The 13,870-nt window shown below is 38.3% G+C and overlaps 1 protein-coding gene across 11 annotated transcripts in view; it reads left to right on the top strand.

The window, feature by feature from the left end:
• Positions 1 to 13,870, top strand: part of FGD4 (FYVE, RhoGEF and PH domain containing 4) — a 245,328-nt gene that overhangs the window by 198,460 nt on the left and 32,998 nt on the right. For all 11 annotated transcript variants that reach the window (XM_019452406.2, XM_019452407.2, XM_019452414.2 and 8 more), the window contains 4 exons: positions 164 to 256; positions 527 to 652; positions 5,393 to 5,533; positions 13,609 to 13,749. In XM_019452406.2, coding sequence (XP_019307951.2) covers positions 164 to 256; positions 527 to 652; positions 5,393 to 5,533; positions 13,609 to 13,749 — 501 coding nt within the window. The remainder of the gene's footprint in view (positions 1 to 163; positions 257 to 526; positions 653 to 5,392; positions 5,534 to 13,608; positions 13,750 to 13,870) is intronic.

Raw genomic sequence — 13,870 nt, 5'->3', positions numbered from 1 at the left:
AAACATGTACATATTATAGCGTATACATACATCAATGTCATAAGAACAAGGTCAGTTAATTCTTAAGGTCATTTTCACATCATAGATATTTGTTTGATAAGGCATTTTCATTAATTTGCAAGTGATATTTTAATGTGTGCTTTGAATCTCATTTATATTTTAGGCTCTTCAGGAGACCATTGATGCTTTCCATCAGAGGCATGAAACCTTCAGAAATGCAATTGCAAAGGATAATGACATGCACTCAGAGGTTTCTGTAAGTTGAATTAAATTCTTTAAGTTCTTTTCTCTCTGCAGTTGCAGAACTGGCTAGACAGAATCTCATTTTTCCTTACATGAATACAATAGCGAGTGCCTTTTTGTGCTGCTTAAACTTCTTTGTACCTTTTATTTCTTTTCCTGGGTCTTGAGTTTCAGAGCATGATATAAGCAATGTTGTTGAAGTGCTTTTTAATAAATAAGTAAGTAAACAAATAGATGGAAATGACAGTTTTTTCTATTAAAATTGAATCTCTTTCTTTTTTAGACTGCTGAGCTAGGGAAAAGAGCTCCAAGATGGATCCGAGATAATGAAGTAACGATGTGTATGAAATGCAAGGAGTCTTTCAATGCACTGACAAGGAGAAGACATCATTGTCGAGCATGTGGACATGTAAGTGAGATTTCTTCATGGTCATGAAGGCTGCTAGTAACTATATAAGTGTTGTAAAAGCATCAAGTTTGGAAAGGCAAAAAAAAAAAAAAAAAGAATCATTCAATTAAATAAATTACTTAATTGATAAACTTATTTTGATGACAGCTATGTGCAGAACACTGTGCTGGATCATGGAGAAAAAATGGTAAGCAAAATGATAGCCAGTTTCACCTAGTTTACATTCTAATGGAGAAAATAACCAAAGTCAAGTAAATGGACAAATAAGCATTTTAAATTACTACAAAGACACCAAGAAGGCAATCAAGAAGTTAGAATGGAGAATGATGTTAACAGAGGAGGACTTGGAACCAATTTTACTTAGAAAAATGAAAACCTCTCTGAGGCACAGATATTTAAGCTGGTGCCTAAAAAGTGAGAAAGAGCTAACCATGGCAAGGGAGGTGGGAAAGGCATTCAGTGGCTCCGTATGTCAGAAGAACTGAGATAGGAGAAAGTTGGGTCTGCTATTGGGATGCCAGAGGTAATGGGGCTGGAGCCTAATGAGTAAGAGGAACTGGGGCATAAGAAATAGTTAAATAGGTAAATAATAGTTAAATAGTTAAATAGGTAAATAATAACCAAAGGAGTTGATGTCTCTGAGAAAACAAGAGTTGGAACATACAGCATAAATGGAAGCTCAGGCTTTTGATGGGAGAGGAAAACTTCCCTCCATTATAACAGAAAGGAAAAAGGAAATGATGGGTGCAAATGTGGGTGTTTTTGCTTTTGTGGTAGGAAATTTTGTCATTGAAGTATGAGGAAGAGTCATCAGCTGAAAAAAGAGGGAGAAGAGGGATGAGGGAGATTCGAGAAAGAGGGTTCAGTATGATATAGTTGTCTCTGGGCAGGGAAGTGAGCCTCCCAGAGGAACATGTGTGGACTTCTGTGCCCATTAGAGGTTTATGGTTATACATGTAAAGAGGCACGCAAAACTCAATAACTCAGGCCAGAGGGGGCTGGTGACAGGTTTTCAGCAATTTGAGCTGTTTCATATGGAAAGAGTGAGGGAGGAACAAAGCATGAAATGAAGCAGGAGAGAGAGAACAGCAGGCTTTTGATGGCCTTGTGTACCAAGTTGAAGATTATATACTTTCTTCTAACAAGCAACAAGTAAACAGAAGGGCAGGCATTGTGGTGCCATGATTTAACATATTATTAGTATGCTGAAGTGCAAGACTTCTTATTGATCATTCATTTAGATTGGTCTTTTACTGCAGATTTATTCTTCTGCTTTCCTCCTAAGTTTTCTCAGTGAAACAGTTCTTTGATCAAAGTTCAATTTGATAGCAAACTTTCCCCTCAGGGTAAGACTTTTTAATCTGTCATTGAGTTTGCTTGAAATGATTTTGGGTATTGACTGACACACTTGCCTTGTGTTCAAACAAACGTGTTTGAATGTGGATTACCAAAATACTGTTATATGAGTTGGAAATAAATAAGAGAGTAGCTGATATGAATATGTAGATGCAGGCATGTTTAATTCTAAATCTTAGAGTAATTTCATTGCAATTATGAGAAAACAATGAATTGAGTTTTTTTAAATTTTTAAAAATTTTCATTTTAGAAAGAGAACATGAGCAGGGGAGAGAGGCAGAGAGACAAAGAATCCCAAGCAGGCTCCACAGTCAGCATGGAGCCCAGCATGGCGCTCAATCCCTACGTCCCTGGGAATACGACCTGAGCTGAAATCAAGAGTTGGTCGCTCAACCAACTGAGCCACCCAGGCGCCCCAACAATGAATAGTTTTTTTTTCTATCATGAATTGTATATGCTGTGAACCTAAACTAAAAGTTTTACTACTATTTATATAGTTTTAAATAGTTTGTCCACTATAATTGGGAGGAAATATGCTTTTTGAAGCAAGAAGATGCTTTTTTTTAAGTGTGTGTATGTGTGTGTGTTTTATGTTTTCATTTAAATTCCAGTTTAACAGACAGTGTAATATCAGTTTCAGGTGTACAAAATTGTGATTCAACACTTCCATATAACAAGTGCAGTCTTTAATCCCCATCATCTATTTAACCCATCCTCTTACCCACCTTTCCTCTAGTAACTATCAGTTTGTTCTCTATAGTTAAGAATCTGTTTCTTGGTCTGCCTCTCCATCTCTCTTTTTTCCCCCCTATGCTTATTTTGTTTCTTAAATTCCATATATAAGTGAAATCATATGGTATTTGTCTTTCTCTGATATACTTTGCTTAGTATAATATTCTGTAGCTCCATCTGCATTGTTGCAAATGGCAAGATTTCATTCTTTTTATGGCTGAGGAATATTCCATTGCATGTGTGTATGTATGCATTATGATATATATATTTACAATCACCTCTTCTTCATCCATTCATCAGTCAGTGGATACTTAGGCTGTTTCCATAGTTTGGCTGTTGTAGATAATACTGCAATAAACACTGGGGTGCATGTATCCCTTTGAATTAGTATTTTTTGAGTAAATACCTAGTAGTACAATTGCTGGATTATAGGGTAGTTCTATTTTTAACTTTTTGAGGAACCCTCCATACTGCTTTCCGGAGTGGCTGCACCAGTTTGCATTCCCATCAACAGCCAAGAGGGTTCCCCTTTCCACACATCCTCACCAACACCTGTTGTTTCTTGTGTTGTTGATTTTAGCCATTCTGATAGGTGTGATATGATATCTCATTGTAGTTTTGATTTGTATTTCCCTAATGATGAGTGAAGTTGAGCATCTTTTCGTGTGTCTGTTGGTTATCTGTCTTCTTTGAAAAAGTGTCTATTCGTGTCTTCTTCCCATCTTTTAACTGATTATTCATTTTTTGGATGTTGAGCTTTGTAAGTTCTTTGTGTATTTTGGATACTAATTCTTTATCTGGTATATGTCATTTGCAAATATCTTCTCCCATTCAGTAGGTTACCTTTTAATTTTGTTGATTGTTTCCTTCACTGTGCAGAAGGTTTTTATTTTGATGAAGTCCCAATAGTTTATTTTTGCATTTGTTTCCCTTGCCTCAGGAGACATTTCTAGTGAGAAGTTGCTATGGCCAAGAAAATATTTTTTTCGTGTTTATTTATTTTTGAGAGACAGAGCATGAGTGGGGGAGGGACAGAGAGAGAGGGAGACACAGAATCCGAAGCAGGCTCCAGGCTCTGAGCTGTCAGCGCAGAGCCCAATGCGGGGCCTGAACCTATGAACCATGAGATCATGACTTGAACAGACATCAGACAGTTAACCGACGGAGGCACCCAGTTGCCCCAAGAAAATAATTTTTTAAACTGGGAAGTGTTTTTTGACAATTAACCTATAATAATTAGGAAAAAAATGCTATTCACTAAGAAATGGAATGCATTTGCATTATACTTATTCATTCATTGGCATTCTAAGTTTATTGTGTGCCTTATGAGCAAAATCTACAAGAATGATGCCTCACAGAGCTTACAGCCTAGTGAGTGTTACAAACACCAAATAATCACACAAGTGTATGATTAAAAACTAATAAGTACATCAATGGGGCACCTGGGTGGCTCAGTCGGTTGAGTGTCCGACTGCGGCTCAGGTTATGATCTCGCGGTCTGTGAGATCAGGTCATGACCTCGAGCCCTGCATCGGGCTCTGTGCTGATAGCTCAGAGCCTGGAGCCTGCTTCAGATTCTGTGTCTCCCTCTCTCTCTGCCCCTACCCCGCTCATGCTCTGTCTGTCTGTCTCTGTCAAAAATAAATAAACATTAAAAAAAATTTTTTTTTAACTAATAAGTACATCAAGAAAAATAAGGGAACTTCAGTAGCATAGTGACAAGAAACAGTTCCTTATTCTGGAAGTTGGAGGAGTCTTCCTTGAGGAAGTGAAATTTGAGTCAACATCTGAATGATGAGCAAGAGATAACTCACTGAAGCAGAGTTGAGAGAGGACAGGCATATAGCACTTCAGGGGCTCTTAAGAAGCCAGTGTCACTGGGGATACAGAGAGTAAAAGGGGCCAATTATATGGGATATTGTGGGCCATCGGTAAGAATCTGTTCTTTATCAAGAGCAAAGGGAAAACTAAGGATTTTAAATAGAGGGGAAACCTATCAGATTAGCATATTTAAGACAGCATCTGGTGTTTGGAAAATAGCTTGGATGGATGTAAAAACAGAGGCTAGAGAACGCTCAGGTAAGAATGCTACAAGGACCAGTCGTGAAATTGCAGTAGTCCGAAGTAGGATGTTAATAGCTTGGACTTAGAAGGAAGATGTAGAGAAATGGACAAATCGAAAAAAAATATCTAGGAGATAAAATCAGGACTTCGTAATATGGTGACTGTATGGGGTGAAGTAGAGGTATATGTCAAGGACGATGACTCCTGGGTTTCTGACTTGCCATGACTGGTGCTGTTTTCCAGGATAGGGAGCACTAGTAGGGAATAGGTTTGGAGGGGTGGGGTGGAGTCAGGAAACAGCTTCAGGCAGGGAAGATCCTGAGTTGATTTCGGGAGCTTATTGATGAAACATCCAGAGATATGAAAGGTAAAGGTCTCCTACCTTTAGAGCAAGGAAGACAAGGATGAACTAGCAGAGCTCATCACCAACAGCGTTATAATACCGTGATAAATATTCCTAATGTTCATGGGATATTCTTGGTCCGGTAAACGCCTTAAATATTTAACTCTTTCTCATTTAGTATTACTGGAAGTGATTATTGCTTAAATCTGTATGATTATTTACTCTTCATTTTTTTTTAATTTAAGGTGGTTTGTTGGAAGTGTTCTGATTACAAAGCTCAACTTGAGTATGATGGTGGAAAATTGAACAAAGTTTGTAAAGACTGTTATCAAATAATAAGTGGATTCACAGACAGTGAAGAAAAGAAGAGAAAAGGAATTTTAGAGGTATGGAATATTAAATATTGGAGAACTGAAATTTTTATGCAAGAAATGTAGAATTGTTTTTTAGCCCTAAAGAATACAAATAGCATATTTTATTATTTCTCTTAATATTTAACAATTTGAAGAAGAAGCAAGATTCATACTTTTCTCTCATCTTGCTTAATTTTGGGATCATATTCAGTTGTGTAGAAAGAAGAGGGTCAGTGCTATGTTTAGTCAACATCATTTGAGAGTGAAATACATTAATGTTGTGAAAGCAGCTATAATAAAATATTAAGAGTATGAATTGTTGTCTCTTCTGATGCCCAACATTACAGTGTATTTTTTTTTTTTTCAACGTTTTTATTTATTTTTGGGACAGAGACAGACAGAGCATGAACGGGGGAGGGGCAGAGAGAGAGGGAGACACAGAATCGGAAACAGGCTCCAGGCTCCGAGCCATCAGCCCAGAGCCTGACATGGGGCTCGAACTCACGGACCGCGAGATCGTGACCTGGCTGAAGTCGGACGCTTAACCGACTGCGCCACCCAGGCGCCCCTACAGTGTATTTTTTTTAAAGTTTATTTATTTATTTTGAGAGAGAGAGATAATGTGCAATTGGGGGAGGGGCAGAAAGAGAGGGAGGGACAGAGAACTCCAAGCAGGCTCCACACTGTCAGCGCAGAGCCCAGATGCATGGCTCAAACCCATGAACTGCAAGATTGTGACCTAAGCCAAAGTCGAATGCTTAAGTGACTAAGCCACCCAGGTGCCCCTCCACTGTATTTTTTAATAGGAAAGTGTTTACCTGGTAATTTTATCATATTGGCTTCAAAAGCCACTGTCTGAAATTATTAAAATTCATATTAAATTATTACTTTATTACCTGAAAACGTCTTCCAGCTTATTGTATTAAAAACATCATTTAGCAGCCAGTGACAGTAATCTGGTAACTGCTTTGAAATATTATTAAAATATCTAGCAAGTGAATGTGACTCATATTTTTAGAATAGTCAGAACCTCCCAAGCCTGGGCACTATGATGCAGCTTGTACCTGAAATGAGTTTCACACTCAAAGATACTAACATAAGGAATAAATTATATAATAAGGCCTTTGTGGCAGAAATTTCAAGGTAGCCTGGAAGGTCTGTGAAGAATAGGCTCATGACCATAATTCTTTGTATCTAAAGTCATAGACATACATAGTTTACTAAGAATTTCCATGCTTTATTAGGGATCAGTGACAGTTGGGGCACCCGGGTGGCTCCGTCAGTTAAGCATCTGACTTCAGCTCAGGTCATGATCTCACGGCTGTGAGTTAGAGCCTCACATTGGGCTCTGTGCTGACAGCTCAGAGCCTGGAGCCTGCTTTGGATTCTATGTCTCCCTCTCTCTCTGTCCATCTCCTGCTCATGTTCTCTCTCAAAAATAAATAAACATTTTAAGAATATTAAAAAAAAAAAATCAATGACTGTTTATTGAGCATCTATACAGTATAAGCATACAAGGGTCATTTCTGTTAAGTGAAAAAGAATCATAAACTTCAGAGTCCATTTAAGGCTGAAAAGCTAAAAGTTTAACTCTGAATTCTTCTAGGGTATATGTGTTGCTTGTAGGCAGACCTAAATGGGGCTTTCCCTGGCGAGGAGGTGGAAAGACATGTTTCACTGGCTCCCAAGAACACAGCCTTAAGACTTTTAAACACAGCAATAATATAATGAGTCCAATGACTTGTTTTAAGGGATGGGTTTCAGGTTGTATCTCTGAATTAAAAATCTCTAGGTAGTTTTCTCGAAAAACCTATATTTATTTAATCAAATAAATATATTATGTGAGGTCTTGGGGTGCCTGGGTGGCTCAGTCGGTTAAGCGGCCGACTTCGGCTCAGGTCGTGATCTCGCGGTCCGTGAGTTCAAGCCCCGCATCGGGCTCTGTGCTGACAGCTCAGAGCCTGGAGCCTGTTTCAGATTCTGTGTCTCCCTCTCGCTGACCCTCCCCTGTTCATGCTCTGTCTCTCTCTGTCTCAAAAATAAATAAAAACGTTAAAAAAAAATATATATATATATATATATATATATATATATATATATATATATATATATATATATATATATATATATTATGTGAGGTCTATAAGTAGAAGATAAGTATGTATATGTGCATGTACACACACGTACATGCATTTTGAAACTTGCTTCTTGCCAGCTAGTGTGTTATGTGCCTTAGACCGAGAGTCAACACACTTTTCCTGTAAAGGGTCAGAGAAACTATTTTAGTCTTTGCAGGCCAAGAGGAAAACCTGAAAACATTACTTCTATAATAAGAAAGAAAACACATTTTCACAAATTTTTACTGACAGAATTCAAAATACAATAATAATGTAGTATAGTTTTTTATCATAGGGCAATAAGATTGGAATTCTTTGTAGGTAGGAGAGATAACGTTTCATTTCATTGGAGTCCAAAGTTAGTGTTCCCTGTCATCAGATTGATTTTAAATTTTATCTATAAAAGTCAAAAAAATCTAAACAAATTCTTAGCTCTTAGGCCATACAAAAACAGGTGGTGGGCTGGTGGGCCGTAGTTTGCCTGCCAATGCTCCTTAAGGTATCTATGATGAAGGGCCAGTTTTATTTCCAAGCCACACAACTCAATATTTTTGTAAAATATGCAATCATGTTGCTTGCATGTCATCACAAAGTCAAATTGCTCTAAAAGTTTCTAAGTGCTTATTCCTACTTTCTGTGCTTTGTCTGGAATGGGTAACAGAGCAGTTTGTGAACCAGCACTGTTCAGTGGATGGCACTGAGTAGTGCTACCCTAAAGATTTGAGCAATTGAAAATAGAAGCAAACCACTTGCTTCCCATAATGTGTATAATAAAATCTATTTAGTCAATGATTTTGTTCCCTTTTTAGCCAGTGATATATATATCAGGGGACAAAGCAGAAAACTATAAATGGGTCGTCAAAGAGTTGTTGCAATTTTAGAACCTTTTTTTTTTTTTTTTTAATTTACATCCAAATTAGTTACCATATTGTGCAACAATGATTTCAGGAATAGATTCCTTAATGCCCCCTTACCCATTTAGCCCATCCCCCCTCCCATAATCCCTCTAGCAACCCTCTGTTTGTTCTCCATATTTAAGAGTCTCTTACATTTTGTCCCCCTCCCTGTTTTTATATTATTTTTGCTTCTCTTCCCTTATGTTCATCTGTTCTGTGTCTTAAAGTCCTCATATGAGTGAAGTCATATGATATTAGTCTTACTCCGACTAATTTCATTTAGCATAATACCCTCCAGTTCCATCCACATACCTGCAAATGGCAAGATTTCATTCTTTTTGATTGCTGAGTAATACTCCATTGTGTATATATACCACATCTTCTTTATCCATTCATCCATCCATGGACATTGGGCTCTTTCCATACTTTGGCTATTGTCGATAGTGCTGCTATAAACATGAGGGTGCATGTGTCCCTTCGAAACAGCATACCTGTATCCCTTGGATAAATGCCTAGCAGTGCAATTGCTGGGTCGTAGGGTAGTTCTATTTTAATTTTCTGAGGAACCTCCATACTGTTTTCCAGAGTGGCTGCACCAGTTTGCATTCCCACCAGCAGTGCAAAAGAGATCCTTTTTCTCTGCATCCTCACCAACATGTGTTGTTGCCTGAGTTGTTAATGTTAGCCATTCTGACAGGTGAAAAGTGGTATCTCATTCTGTTTTTGATTTGTATTTCCCTGATGATGAGTGATGTTGAGCATTTTTTCATGTGTCGGTTGGCCATCTGGATGTCTTCTTTGGAGAAGTGTCTAATCATGTCTTTTGCCCATTTCTTCACTGGATTATTTGTTTTTTGGGTGTTGAGTTGGATAAGTTCTTTATAGATTTTGGATACTAACCCTTTATCTGATATGTCGTTTGCAAATACCTTCTCCCATTCCATCGGTTGCCTTTTAGTTTTGCTGATTGTTTCCTCTGCTGTCAGAAGTTTTTTATTTTGATGAGGTCCTAGTAGTTCATTTTTGCTTTTGTTTCCCTTGCCTCTGGAGACGTGTTGAGTAAGAAGTTGCTGCGGCCAAGATCAAAGAGGTTTTTGCCTGCTTTCTCCTCGAGAAGTTTGATGGCTTCCTGTCTTACATTGAGGTCTTTCATCCATTTTGAGTTTATTTTTGTGTATGGTGTAAGAAAGTGGTTCAGGTTCATTCTTCTGCATGTCGCCGTCCAGTTTTCCCAGCACTACTTGCTGAAGAGACTGTCTTTATTCCATTGGATATTCTTTCCTGCTTTGTCAAAGATTAGTTGGCCATACGTTTGTGGGTCCATTTCTGGGTTCTCTATTCTGTTCCATTGATCTGAGTGTCTGTTCTTGTGCCAATACCATACTGTCTTGATGGTTACAGCTTTGTAGTATAGCTTGAAGTCCGGGATTGTGATGCCTCCTGCTTTGGTTTTCTTTTTCAAGATCACTTTGGCTATTCGGGGTCTTTTCTGGTTCCATACAAGTTTTAGGATTATTTGTTCTAGCTCTGTGAAGAATGCTGGTGTTATTTTGAGAGGTGTTATTTTCAATGGAATACTACGTGGCAATGAGAAAAAATGAAATATGGCCTTTTGTAGCAACATGGATGGAACTGGAGAGTGTGATGCTAAGTGAAATAAGCCATACAGAGAAAGACAGATACCATATGGTTTCACTCATACCATATGGATCCTGAGAAACGTAACAGAAACCCATGGGGGAGGGGAAGGGAAAAAAAAAAAAAAAAAAAAAAAAAAGAGGTTAGAGTGGGAGAGAGCCAAAGCATAAGAGACTGTTAAAAACTGAGAACAGGGGCGCCTGGGTGGCGCAGTCGGTTAAGCCTCCGACTTCAGCCAGGTCACGATCTCGCGGTCCGTGAGTTCGAGCCCCGCGTCGGGCTCTGGGCTGATGGCTCAGAGCCTGGAGCCTGTTTCCGATTCTGTGTCTCCCTCTCTCTCTGCCCCTCCCCCTTTCATGCTCTGTCTCTCTCTGTCCCAAAAATAAATAAAAAACATTGAAAAAAAAAATTTTTTTTTAAAAAAAACTGAGAACAAACTGAGGGTTGATGGGGGGTGGGAGGGAGGGCAGGGTGGGTGATGGGTATTGAGGAGGGCACCTTTTGGGATGAGCACTGGGTGTTGTATGGAAACCAATTTGACAATAAATTTCATATATTAAAAAATAAAAAAAAAAAAGAGGTGTTATTTTGAGAGCATTCTGTGAAGAATGCTGGTGTTATTTTGTGTTGAATACGTAGGTTGCTTTGGGTAGTATTGACATTTTAACAATATTTGTTCTTCCTATCCAGGAGCATGGAATCTTTTTCCATTTTTTTGTGTCTTCTTCAATTTCTTTCATCAGCTTTCCATAGTTTTCAGTGTATAGATTTTTCACCTCTTTGGTTAGATTTACTCCTATGTATTTTATGGGTTTTGGTGCAATTGTAAATGGGATCGATTCCTTGATTTCTCTTTCTGTTGCTTCATTGTTGGTGAATAGGAATGCAACCGATTTCTGTGCGTTGATTTTATATCCTGCCACTTTGCAGTTTTTTGGTGGAATCTTTTTGGTTTTCCATATGGAGTATCCTATCTTCTGTGAAAAGTGAAAGTTTGACCTCTTCCTGGCCAATTTGGATGCCTTTATTTCTTCGTGTTGTCTGATTGCAGAGGGTAAGACTTCCAAGCCTATGTTGAATAACAGTGGTGAGAGTGGACATCCCTGTCTTTTTCCTGACCTTAGGGGAAGTTTTTCCCCATTGAGGATGATATTAGCATTGGGTCTTTCGTATATGGTTTTTATGATCTTGATGTATGATCCTTCTATCCCTACTTTCTTGAGGGTTTTTAGCAAGAAAGGATTCTGTGTTTTGTCAGATGCTTTCTCTGCATCTATTGAGAGGATCATATGGTTCTTGTCCTTTCTTTTATTGATGTGATGAATCACATTGATTGTTTTGTAGATATTGAACCAGCCATGCATCCCAGGAATAAATCCCATTTGGTCGTAGTGAATAATTCTTTTAATGTATTGTTGAATCTGGTTGACTAATATCTTGTTGAAGATTTTTGCATCCATGTTCATCAGGGTAATTGGTCTATAGTTGTCCTTTTTAGTGGGGTCTCTGTCTGGTTTTGGAATCAAGGTAATGCTGGCTTCATAGAAAGAGTTTGGAAGTTTTCCTTCCATTTCTAATTTTTGGAACAGCTTCAAGAGAATAGGTGTTAACTCTTCCTTAAATGTTTGGTAGAATTCCCCTAGAAAGCCATCTGGCCCTGGACTCTTGGTTTTTGGGAGATTTTTGATTACTAATTCGATTTCCTACTGGTTATGGGTCTGTTCAAATTTTCTATTTCTTCCTGTTTCAATTTTGGTAGTGTATATGTTTCAAGGAATTTGTCCATTTCTTCCAGATTGCCCATTTTATTGGCATATAATTGCTCATGATATATTCTCTTATTATTCTTTGTATTTCTGCTGTATTGGTTGTGATCTCTCCTCTTTTATTCTTGATTTTATTTATTTGGGTCCTTTCCTTTTTCTTTTTTGATCAAACTGGCTAGTGGTTTATCAATTTTGTTAATTCTTTCAAAGAACCAGCTTCTGGTTTCATTGATCTGTTCTACTGTTTTTTTGGTTTCGATAGCATTAATTTCTGCTCTAATCTTTATTATTTCCTGTCTTCGGCTAGTTTTGGGTTTTATTTGCTGTTCTTTTTCCAGCTCTTTAAGGCGTAATGTTAGGTTGTGTATCTGAGATCTTTCTTCCTTCTTTAGGAAGGCTTGGATTGCTATATACTTTCCTCTTATGATTGCCTTTCCTGCGTCCCAGAGGTTTTGGGTTCTGGTGTTATCATTTTCATTGGCTTCCATGAACTTTTTAATTTCTTCTTTAACTTCTTGGTTAGCCCATCCATTCTTTAGTAGGATGTTCTTTAGTCTCCAAGTATTTGTTACCTTTCCAAATTTTTTCTTGTGGTTGATTTCGACTTTCATAGCATTGTGGTCTGAATATATGCACGGTAATGATCTCGATCTTTTTGTACTTGTTGAGGGCTACAATTTTAAAAACTTTTAAATTATCTCGGGTTCCAGGATTCTGATTGCTGGTCAGTATTTACCTTTTTGCTATCGCGTTATTATATCATTGATGCTGGTATAGCATTGTGGTTAAAAGTTCAGGCTTGGGGCACCTGGGTGGCTCAGTCGGTTAAGTGTCCGACTTCGACTCAGGTCACGATCTGGCAGTCTGTGAGTTCGAGCCCCACATCGGGCTCTGGGCTGATGGCTCGGAGCCTGGAGCCTGCTTCCCATTCTGTGTCTCCCCCTCTCTCTCTTCCCCTCCCCCGTTCATGCTCTGTCTCTCTCTGTCTCAAAAATAAATAAACGTTAAAACAATTTTTTTTTTTTAATAAAAAAAAAAGTTCGGTCTCTGGGGGGCACCTCTGTGGCTCATTCGGTTCAGTGTCCGACTTTGGCACAGGTCATGATCTCACAGTTTGTGAGTTCGAGCCCCACGTTGGTTTCTGTGCTGACAGCTCAGAACCTGGAGCCTGCTTTGGTTGGATTCTGTGTCTCCCTCTCTGTCTGCCCCTTCTCCCGCTCATGCTCTGTCTCTCTCCAATAAACATTAAAAAAAATCAATTAAAAAAAAAAAAAAAAAGCTCAGGCTCTGGATCCAGATCCAAATTCTAGCATGGAAATTCCTAATGTGTGACCTGGGGAAAGTAATTTCTTCTCTGAACCTCAGAGAGAATGCAAATGATATCTTCTTAGGGTTGGTGAAGATTAAATGAAGTAGTGAACTAAGAAAAGTGCCTGCATAGCAAACATTCAATAAATGTTCAACTTTATTTAAATTTGAGGCCTGGTAATACTTAAATATTTTCCCTTGTTCATAAAAGATCTAGATAAGTATTTAAATAATTATTGGGGATGAGCCCTTTTTGGATATCCCCGAGAGACATTTTATATGAATATATTGTACTTTATGAATGTTCCAATAAGGTGAATTACTCTCTACCCAGTTCATTTTGTGTTCTCTTTCTCTCACTCTCCTTCCATTGTATTTTTTAGATTGAATCAGCAGAAGTGTCTGGAAACAGCGTAGTGTGCAGCTTTCTTCAGTATATGGAAAAGTCAAAACCTTGGCAAAAAGCTTGGTGTGTGATCCCCAAACAAGACCCTCTTGTGCTGTACATGTACGGTGCCCCCCAGGTATGTAAACTGCATTTTTCTGAGGGGATGGAGGTCCTGGGGTACAAAGGGAGGTGAATAGACACTGAAATCAAAATCTTTCCATTACTGTCCTCTATAGAACAAGAGAGTTCAACCACTT

The sequence above is a fragment of the Panthera pardus genome, unplaced genomic scaffold (genome assembly GCF_024362965.1).
Source record: "Panthera pardus isolate Hobbes unplaced genomic scaffold, ASM2436296v1 HiC_scaffold_6, whole genome shotgun sequence".
In the NCBI taxonomy this organism is placed as follows: domain Eukaryota; kingdom Metazoa; phylum Chordata; class Mammalia; order Carnivora; family Felidae; genus Panthera; species Panthera pardus.
The sequence above is the reverse complement of the archived record's forward strand: the minus strand, read 5'-3'. Positions and strand labels throughout refer to the sequence as shown.